This window comes from Acanthaster planci, linkage group LG15 (genome assembly GCF_054643075.1).
Source record: "Acanthaster planci isolate LZ-2023a linkage group LG15, COTS_SCS, whole genome shotgun sequence".
NCBI lineage: Eukaryota > Metazoa > Echinodermata > Asteroidea > Valvatida > Acanthasteridae > Acanthaster > Acanthaster planci.
In genome coordinates this window covers 10,334,676-10,346,119 of record NC_141791.1, presented here as the reverse complement: position 1 = coordinate 10,346,119, position 11,444 = coordinate 10,334,676, and the positions used below count along the sequence as shown (strand labels likewise).

Below are 11,444 nucleotides of genomic sequence, written 5' to 3'. Positions count from 1 at the left end.
ATATTGTGTAAATTCCGTTAATAAAAATTATTAAAATAAAAAACAAAGTCTTATCAACAACTTGGCTATTTATTCCCAATATAATTCCAGAAGAAAGTGTTCGATTAGAGCAATAACTGCATATCAACCGTTCAGGTACACAGCCTAATAAAAGCAACTGCGCGAGCATTAAATTTGATGTTGTTGTCAGATCGTACAAGCACCAACGATCGCATGAATATTCAACTTCCTATACTTCAGTACACGATATTTTAAGGATGAAGATTACCAGCGAAAAAATGCGGCAATGACGGTACTAAGGGCTTATGGTTGTCATTCGCAGCGCTCTGGCTATTGACATACCGGGCATGCCAGAAAGCGGTAATTGGCCAGATGTTGTAGCCAGGGCAGTTCAAACTCCTTCTGTGTCCTTCCTCCATGCTATAACTCATTATCTGCAGATAAGTAAATCTTTGCAACGTTGTACAATCTCGTTTTCACGTTGCAGCATATGGAATAAAGCATTAACGAAAAGTTTCAAGTGCACAAGTTTGACTGGCTGTGTAAAAAAATGACTACAGACAAACTAAATGTTCTAAAACACGGTTGTAAAAATGGGATTTAATATTCGTCGTTGCCAACTTGAGATATTTAAAGTTGAATTTGGACAAAAGTTGCTGCGTTAGTAGGAAAAGGGCATTATGCCCATAAAAGGTAGTACACTAGACTGATATTGCCGGAAGTGAATGAAATCTATTTTCACCAATTCCCTGGTGACTTTCCCAAAATACTATGTTTCTTGGATGAAATCATTCTTACCATAAGTATCGAAACGTATCGAACGTTTGGTCCCCATAGACTGTTCGTGCATTAAGTGCATTCGCTCATGCGCAATAGTGACATATTAGGCTATTTCCCTTGAAGACATCGTGTGTGAATAAATTGTCATGAATCTTCCTAATGGTAATATTGAATAGCTTCTGTGTAAGAAAGACCTCCGCAAAAGAATCAAGGAAGTGGAAAGTGTGAATTTTATGACAAAGGATAATGATGGAAAAAAATAATTTTTCACCTAACTTTGTATCCAGTATTCACAATTTTGCCCTTTTTGGTTTACCTTCGAATAAACTTGATGCCACATGGAAGACTTATAACTCGTATGATCAAAAAAAGCTTATTTGTTCACTTCGTTTTTCATTGGGGCACATTTTCTTCATTTTTCACCTCACGTTGTGCCCAATTTTCACACTCTTGTCGAATTTCCCTCCGGACATCCGTGATATTCTTTGGGAGACTGAGAAATTGTAAGTTTGTGTCCGTCAGCTCACTTCATCAACATCGAGGGCCATTTGTCTGAAATGCGGTTTGTGTTTCATGCGGATTCAAATTTCCGCACTGAGTCCGACAGCGGTCAAAAGTGAGATGTCCGGATTTGGGGCATGGCCAAGACGTACACGCACCAGTTGCCTTTTACATTCATTGCACTATACGTACAATCACATCAAATTGCTCAACTAAAAGGCACAAAATGAGACTGTTCTCATTCATACGGTTTCCTTCTTGCGTGATACGTACTCAATAGAGGGTTTGTGATTTTCCTCACCATTAACAAGTAGAGACATGTCAGGGAAAACTTGGCAAAACTGAAAAAAAAACCTCTAAAATGGTGGCTTCCCTTCCCAATTCTGACTCTGTTACTTTGGAGGTACGTGATAAAGACGCGTAAAAATTTGGCAGAAAATGGATTTTTATCGTTTGCAAGTTAGCAAAAGGGACCTTGAGTGTTTAAATTCTAATTGGTTTGGAAATGAGGGGGAAACGACTGTATCTAAGAGCGATGCTGATCTATTATTTATGATCAACCGGCCTTAGTCAAACGCCATTTTGCTGGCTTGTGCAATTCAGTACGCATGTGCACAATCTAAGTTGAAACATACGTGCAGGACAGCCACGTAAAATCCCCAGAGGCCGACCGTGCGAGGGTTCCGGAAGCTTGCTGCGCCAAGTTACTTTCAGGCTCAATAATAGGTGGGTCGAATACAAATCAGTTCATGGCATGCTAATACTGCATGCTTTTGGGCTGTATTTCTTATATTAGAGTAAAACATTAATTAATCTAATACATGAACAAATGGTTTTGCATGTGCGTCATTCTATAAATTTTGGGTCCAAAAGTGTGACATTTTTGTGTCCCAGTGACATCTGACCTTTGTTATTTGACACGAAAATATCACCGGAATTGATTTCAGTCTTTTACTATTTGTTTGGAAGGTACTTTGTATCAATTCACCACTCTTGGAAATTAGAAACTGTGTTCTGAACTTACAAAATCATATGTCAGATGTGACATGTAAAAAATTGGACCCCTAATTTCTGGAATTACCCATGTGTAAATAACACAAATCATGTAAAGGCGAACCATCCATGATATGATGAACACATAAAAAGACATTATTCGAGCTAGATTACTTCATACATATAACGCATTTAGAAGACACCAACTCTCATACTCTGCCTGTTACAATTAAAGTTGATGTGTTTGCATGCCGTGCTGTCGATCACGGCGATGCCGTTTTCACATCATATGAACTATTATTTCTATCTGGCCACCCGTCCCCAGGTACTTGTAGCGAGGGGCAATTTCCCCGCCGTATGAAGCGTCTTAAGTCCCCGTCCACCAGGCGGGTACACCACGGTAATTTGCTCAGGTTTAAGGATGACATGTCGACGACTGACAGTTTGCGTTCAGAAGCCGCACGTTACCATTAGTGAGCCCTTGCTTCTTTCTGACAGCACGTAATCTTGTAGAAGTGGTGAGAAGTATAACCACTGCTCCAGACGGGTCAGAGCAGTTTGGCAAGAACAACGAGCAGATCATGTTCCTCCGCTAGTATCTGGGTCGACCTATGCCCCTGGCCAAGTCTTGCTTCAGCTGTCAGGCAGCCGCGTTTGCTGGCCGAAGTTCGCAATCGACATCCCAATTCTGCGAAAGTAAACTTCTGGGCGAAAACATCAGGTATACCGGTACTAGGTTTTGAGTCAGTAATAACGATATTGATGAGATTAAAATTAGCAAGTAAAAGGTTAAAAAATTTCTCGGAAATTTTGTGCCAAAAAAGAAAACAAAAAACCTGGAAAGATTTCAAAATTTCAAAACCTGATGAGAACTTTGCAGATAAAAATACTATCGTCGCCATAAATAATCGTGAATAATTCAGTCAATCGTTCTGGTTTAATGGACATCATAATCCATGTTTTAAAGTATGTGTAGTACAAATTGGGAGAGTTGAAAGTCGCTAAAATACCCTGAAAGTAAATATACTGCAATGTCTCCCTCTTTCTTCCGTGGCTTCTTGCTGTGAAACCAGACCTTGTGCATCGATCGAGTAATGGAAAGTTGGTTTGCACAGCGGTCATCTCTAGACAGTTGCAGAGAGGAAATCTTCTGGCAGGACCGGAGAATTAGAAAGATTATTGATGTGGGCGAGATCTACGGTCGATTTGGTATGGCACAACACACCTGCTCCAAGTGCCACCATGGTGCGTCGAGAATGCACACACCTTAACTGGATTACAGGTCGTGTAAGACTGTGCACTTTTAACACGTTCATCTCCCTGTTCAAACTACAATCCGGTGCATGCACATCGAGGGTAAACTACAAGGCTTGGAACAAACATGGGGGGAAAAAATAACGATTCTCTTTTGAAGTGATCTCAGACAGTAGCTGTCATTGCACGGCCACGAGGGGTTTTGATGTGCTGGGGGTGTGGTGAATGGGGTATGTATATGGGGAATGTTGGTGTGGATATACATGATAATCCGTATCTTGTGGCAAAGAAAAAGTCTATCTTCATCAGAAGGAATATCGTACTCTAGCCATAGGAGAAAATGAAGGATCTTGCACACCAGACAGATTTATGGGAACAATTTAATAAACCTGCTTTGTTGTCATGTTTCTCGCTCGTTTTAGTCGTAGGCCCTATGTCAATTCACTCCTTGACACGAATTGCCACTGCTCTGTGTCCGCTGATTGTCATGACGATGTAATTGGGTCGAGCTATCAATGTGCGTGCAAAAGACCCAAATCAAAAGCAGCCATTGACCAATACCAATTTGAAGGAGACAGAAATTGGCTTCGATTCGGTCCAGCTGGCCAGACCTAAGAACTAAGCGCTAATGTCTCTCGCTTATATCAACACTTTCTGCAACACCGTCTCGAAAAAAATCCGCCGACTCAATGCCATCGATTTGTTATAGGTATCACGTTTGAGCTTGTTTCAAAGGTTGGGTAAGTCAGTCTAGAGCTAATTTGAACAAGGTCCAGACTCTGAAGCGATCAATCACGCGAGTTGATCTCGGGGCCGAGCGACCCCGGGATGGAGACGATGGCTGAACAATTGCTCGGATTGCGCGCGCAGCTTTTCCACGAGGCGTGCGTTGGGGTTGATGCCTCGGTGCCACCGAACGCCTCCACAGACCGACTTCAGTGACAGGGAGGTGAGCATTGGAAATCACTGTCTGTTCGTGAAAAAGAGGTTGAAGGTATTAGAACTATCCCTACAGGAAGGCAGTGCTGCTGCACCGAACCCTGATCAGGCCTATCCTTTGCTTGCTCCTAGTCCTACAAAGACAGTATTACATTGTACGGATACGAAAGACAGCAGCACCGCGGGCCAGGCTCATTATTGCCGGTTTGGCTATGACGGAGAGTTCAGCGGCTTCTCGACAGGTAAATACATGTACATAGAAACTCTGCACAAAGGTTAGAATTAATTCTGGAGTGGCCAACTGGAATGAAGCCAGTGTAAGCAACCAACTGTTCGACGTCAACTGCATAGACCGATGCAATGTAATGATTACGTGAAAGTTTCTGTCACCAGCTTTTTGTAGTAATTATTGATGCTTCCCCTCCGTGATTTTGAGAACAAAGGTCTGACAGACGGACGCGCGCCATTGTCCCGACTCTTTTCTTTTGACTGAGAACTAATCCGGCCGTTACCATGAGTGACAACCTCTTCATAGCAACTGCTGTGTTTCACCTGTGTATCTTTGTGATCGGTGTTCCGGGCAATTTCCTTATTCTTCAGGTTTTTGTCAAGAAAACTCGCAAGACCAGCACCAATGTATTCATTATGGCACTTGCATCGTCGGACCTGATAGGCTGCTTGTTACGACCGTTCTATGTGGGGTTCATTATGGCACGTAACACCCCAGAATCGCTTTGGATTGAATTCTTATATTCTCCCCTTAATTTTGTCACAATATGCAACTCGACTCTGCTCACTGCAGCCATTGCTTTTGACCGTTACGACGCAGTGTGTCGCCCGCACACCAGGTTGATGTCATACCGCGGCGCACAGCTTCTGGCCCTGTTCTGTTTCATAGTATCATTGCCAATGACAGCACCGATTATTCTTATGTACTTCCATCCTCCCGTGTCCGTCCGTCTAGCCAAGCACATTGAGTGTCTTAGCATGTATGTCATATCTCTCATCCTGGTTATAGCGTTCTACGTCCAGGTTTATAAAGCAGTCCTTTTCCGTACCAAAGTCCGCACCAAATGGGGCGGCCGTTTCACTGGGATATCCACAGCCGCAGAAAGCTCTGTCTGTATGACAGGTCAGACGGAAATGTCAGCCATGCCACCGTCCCGTGAGTTCACAAGACTTAATTCTGTCGCAGAGACAAGGACACCACCAGCTGGGAATCATGTTGAGGAGGGTGCAGAGCCATCAGCACCTTGTCAGATTCCTCCACCCCAGTGTTCACCTGCAACCAACCCAACGGCTGACTTGGAAATTTCTTGCGTGAGCGAGGACAAGAGGTCCATTGCTTACCAGAGTCTGAGCAACAGTGAAGCGCAGGCTGGGGATTTTCTGGACTCAAGACTAACTCCCCCCTGCAGCTCAGTGGCGAACCCTACTTATTCCCCCGCTTTTCAAATGCCGATATCGAGCACGGCGGGTAGGAACCTAGCCGTTCCAAACTGCTCGCAGATTCCAGCAAGCAGCAACTTCCCGGAGAGGACGGGATCGACGGGAAGACACAGAAGGCCAAGTGGGCGAGGGAAGCCCTCAAAGACCGTTGCAGCAAGGATGCAGCATAAGACGACAAGAATGCTTCTCCTGACTACCATTGTGTTTTTTGTCACCTGGGTCCCATATATGTGCGTGTCTTCATTGAGCGTGCATCATATTCTCACCCATATACATGTACATGTACCCATAAATGACACACTATCAAACAACACACTATCAAACAACACACTATCAAACAACATACTGTCAAACAACACACTGTCAAACAACACACTGTCAAACAATACACTACCAAACGGTACTTATCAAACAACACTTGATACACTGTCACTAGTGTTCAATACTGCATCTCATTTCTTATTCATCAATAACGCGGTTAACCCTTTTATCTATGTACTAGCCAACCGGCAGTTCCGAAATGACTGCATACGAGAAGTTCGTAAGTTACTGCGACGCTAGGGTAAATGTTGATCCCATCCCATTGGTAAGTTAAAATTCCACTGAGGCTAAAGCATTTTAAATATTCATGTAATCCTTTTACCCTTTTCAAATGACCATGTTGTCTGTTAATTAATTAACACTTGGCATCTCCTTCTATGTCTTGTAAGTAACACCTAATTTTGTATACTTGTTAGATATAGAAAAGAGCCAAACAAACTAAAGGGGGTAATCGATTCTGTATGTGCCACAATAAGATTGACGACTGTTACAAATTTTAGTACGTGTATTCATTTTGAGAGAAAACAACACATGGTTATTTTTTTGTTTCATGAGGCCAGACTGTCGCTCTTCACCTAATAAGATGAAGGGCAAAGCTTTTTGGGGAAAAGGTGCCATATTCATGTTACTCCTATAGAAACTATTACAAACTAAAACTATAGAAATATTACCCGTGGTCCCAGCGCCCTGCTTAGTGCAGGAAATGCTTTACATTTTTAAATAGGTTTTAAAAATTAGCACTGACTGTATGGTTCATAATGAAAACAAAAACATGGCGCTGAACTTTTATCTGTTGGCCGAAGCAGCGTGAAATGGTCCGTGTCCGTAAAAGTTTTTGCTGTCTTTTACACAGCACAAGTGAATTAACCGAGGCGCGTGATGACCGTTGTATATTAATTTGACTTTGAAAAAGAAGGATAACACTATCTACATCATACACTATATTATACACTGGGTCTATATTATCTGTTTCGGCATGATCTATGCTGTGCGCAAATAGCTAACCACATAACGAATTTGTCTGAACACTCAAAATCTGCGGAGCCTACACATCCTGTGCTGCATTCAGACATTTCCCCTGTCCAGTCAAATTGTACCGGACTGTTCTTGCTTTGCTTTATAGAAACATCAGCGCAATGTTAAAAGACCAATGATTGGAAATCAGTTAAGACTAAATACTCTGTGCTGTGTAACATTCAAAGGTACATTTCATTTCACAGAGGTGAAAGCTCGGTATTTTTATGATTCACACGTTGGACCCTTGTCATGTTAGCCTGTGCAATGAAAATTGAGGATAAGCTAGCAATTTTATGTCCCCCGGTATTCCCTCATTAAAGAAAATATCAAGTGGTATTGGTGAGTCGGAGAGAATTCCGCTCTTTTACGACACAATATACCTTGAATGATTGAATAAAAAATAGGTGTAAAAGCACTTCTGTAATTATGTATACATGTATAGCATAAACTGTCATGATGCTGTTGTCTAGTAGACTACTTTTTCGTCAGGTAGAATACATGTAGATTTATATGTGAAAATGGATGAGATAAGGGACCAGAGGCTTGCATTAGGGCTTCAAAATCAAACATTCATGGACTCACACAGTTTACATCTCCATGGATGAGCTATATGCCCCAGAATAAACATTGTAGGATGCTGTGTAGGGCAAGAAATCGGGAAGAACATCACTAATCATTGAATCAAGGTAGTCTAAGCCGATAAATATCTGGGGATTAGACTCCCCTCGACTGAGCCATAAAGCTTCTTACAGACTGATCAGTCACATCAGACTCTCTACAGCATTTGAAAAATCATTGCTCTGTAAAACCCTGCTGGTTCCCATGGCCTCACCTCTGTGAATTAAAACTCAAAACTCAAAAGCATTGGTATGGAATTTGTAGAAAATACGCACCGTTCAACGCTTCTTGAAGTTCATGAAACAAGTAATGTATGTACTGTTATTTTGGTACCGTAATCGAACATTACAGAAAAGGAAAGAACGAGTGAGACTCGCGCATGAAGTGGTGACCATTTATTTGACTTTTCTGTGGGCTTTTAAGAATAATGTCAACTATGTGCCGTTACCACGGCGTATGTCTAGCCATAATTCATCCTGTCTAGGAAAGTAGAGGTTTCTCGCAGTCTTTCCTTCTGACAAAAATTTGAAGTTTGTAGACACAAAAAACCTGAGCCTATCAATCGTTTCCTATTTATTTCAAGTAAATAAGGTAGGAGCCAAGGCTGCATAAGGCTGCGACCCTCAACATGCAACAATTTATTCATACTCCAGCCAACACATACCTTTCCACATGGTGGTTTGTCCTAATGCGCTTAAAATTGAAGCGGAGCAGGGAATTCTAAACAAACAGTCACAAATGGATACTGCATGTGGGAGACACTCTCAGAACAAACTCTGTTTTGTTGACATTCTCTTGAATCCAACCCTAAATTGAATTTGGAATTTTGCATCCACACACAAAAGAGGGGACCATGGGATTATTTCATTACGAGATCCTTCGGCAAAGGCCAGGTCACGAAAAGGCCGAGAGAGCAAAACGAAATGCCAAGGATGGATTCACAATCGTCTCAGTAATACTCTTAAACAAGGCCGTGTGCTGCATTGTGGTCCGCTCACAAGCCCTGACAAAATAGGCCTATAGGTTCAGCGGAGGGAGACAGCCAAGAACACATAAGATTGAAAGGGCGACTACAATGCTTGCTTGTATGAGCGGTATCATTAAGGAGGGATTTCAGACGATGTCATGACAAGGGCAACAATGTAACAGTATCAACTGCCCATTTTGATTTTTCTTGTTAATTGAGACGTAAACCTCATGCACGACACGTCATCATCTCGGGTGTTACATAGCGCATCAAGAAACCTTTATGTAAATGTTTAAAAGAATGTACAAGATATGATGTAGGATAACTACTACTGTGTAAAAAATATGTCATAAAGCAGCTCCCTAGCACGTAATATTTCAAACTGTTGCAATGTACATTCGTATGCCATGTGTCTTAAAGGTAGTGACTAAACATGCAAAATGCGAAAAGAAATCGCGAACTGACTAACAAAAATACTTGTAAAATTACTTGCAAAAGCTATTACTTGATACTAACATTATTTCACTTAGCGTGATACAATTTCCCAAACGATTGAGCCATCAAATTGACCCTTGTAACTTTAACAATCCAAAATTGCTGAGTGCCTTGCAGTGCTCGGATATGCTAACTATAATGAATGGAGGAAGCTTACACACCATTGGGGAAACGTGTATAATTTGGCAACTTGTGGGTGAATCACTTCAATCGGACGACAGACATGACAACAAAAGCTGACACTTGAAAACTCTTAAACAGACGGAACGTACGCATTTTACTGATGCAACCTGACTGACTTTGACGTAGACATTAATAAGAGAGACAAACAGTGCTAGCGACGATAAATTTCATCTTTTTTGGGGAATACAAGCTAAAGAGTGAAATGACTGTGTCCACAGTCTAGTTTGACAGGGTTCGGTTGACAACAGCAGCCTCACTGACATTCGACGAAATACGACTTGTGACTGACCTGACCATCAACGTATCACCGAGCCCATTTACCTTGATGACGAGGAATTATAGGAATGACAAACTGGTACGGGCAAAAGTGACTGAAAGTTGATCTCTAATGGCACGCTTCTGGAACTCTTAGATCGGAAAAATTACTTGTACAAATTTGAAAACCAAGCCATCATTTTTGTTCAGTTACTTCTTAATATGTAGCTCACAAAAGGGCCTCTGTCAAATATTTGCTTGTATGGCAATTTACAGAAACTGAAATATTACCTGAGCTACAAGAGATATACCCTGCCAAAAATTGGCCTAGCACTTCCAAAAATCTAATATACGTAAAGAGCATTGCAATTCGAGCTTCTCGCAGGCTGATGAACAGTTACAAAACGATATTGTATGGTAATCTTTCGGTAAAAGCCAAAACAAAAACAGATCAAGATATTCAATTTAAGCATTCTATGATTTATGAGGCCATAAACTTAAAGGAATAATCTGTGTTTACAAAAGACTCTAAAGTTTAATTTAGCCTTTGATGACAAGAACTGCGTCCGGTCAACTTGACTGAATCTATAGATAACTCATTGACCGCAGGTGGATAAATTTTTGCAACGTATAATTTCGTTTTCACGTAAGCATGGAAAATGTAAACAAACGTCCATGAATAAGGAAGCCTAGGAATAATTACTGGAAGTGAAAGGTCGTTAACGGAATTCGTTTTTTACCCATCTCCAGGTGACTTCTCTAAATATTACTTGAGGAACGCAAAAGGTAAAATTCCAGCATGAGTCTTACTTGGGTGGTTTCAGTTGAGAATCATTCTTCCAAAAATTATCGAACGTGATAGGACGGCCCCATGTAAAATCCCTTTGGCGAACCGCGCGAGGGCTCTGGAAGCTCGCTGTGGATGCGCGACATTTCAGTTTTAAGCTCTGATGTACGAGCCTTTGGATTTGACAAGTAGACAGACACAGCGGGAAACAGCCGTTAAATAAATGCACAGCTGCTGTAATATACAAGTGAACTTTTTGCTTTATCATGCCAACCTTGGACTTTTAATTAATGCGACCGTGAAACTGTTGCATGTTTACTGTAATATTACCTTTAAGTTTATTACATGTCATATTAATTACAGGTATAACGAAGAAGCTTGTAAAATGTATCGGTGACTCGTGTCTGAGTAAAATGCTATTACCATCGTGAAATTGGAAAATAACGTTTTTAATCGTTGAAAGACAACGCATTGAAATCATGTAACGCAGCTAGGAAGCCAAAAATCCTTACGATAGCTGAATATGCACTACGAATAAAAGGTGGTAAATCGTGAAAAGAAGATTTTTTTGTAATAAAGACAAAGATCCGTGCTGCTCATACTTTGTATGTATTTTGTGATTTATTCGTCGTCATGTTTCTCCGGTGTAGTTCACTGTGTTCTCCAGTGGTTGTTCCTGTGGCGATTGTTTATATTAATCAAGGAGGGATGGATGCGAGGGAAAAGGAGAAGGTGACGGGGGTCTGGTGGAAGCATCGAGCCACAAGATGCCGTGGGTTATAGGTAACAGCTGCTGTCCTCGGAGGCTCGCGCCAAGATATCGGCGCCGGGCTCTGGGGCCATGCAAAGGGAAACTTCTGAAACCTTTGACGTGGTTATATACCG

General features: G+C 41.6%; 1 protein-coding gene across 1 annotated transcript; it reads left to right on the top strand.

Moving 5' to 3' along the window:
- Nucleotides 1–4,436: 4,436 nt before the first annotated feature.
- Nucleotides 4,437–11,160, top strand: LOC110983336 (uncharacterized). The gene is made up of 2 exons (XM_022242527.2): nt 4,437–4,709; nt 5,068–11,160. The coding sequence occupies exons 1-2, from the start codon at nt 4,680–4,682 to the stop codon at nt 6,475–6,477; spliced, it is 1,440 nt and encodes a 479-aa protein (XP_022098219.2). The 5' UTR covers nt 4,437–4,679; the 3' UTR covers nt 6,478–11,160.
- Nucleotides 11,161–11,444: the final 284 nt, after the last annotated feature.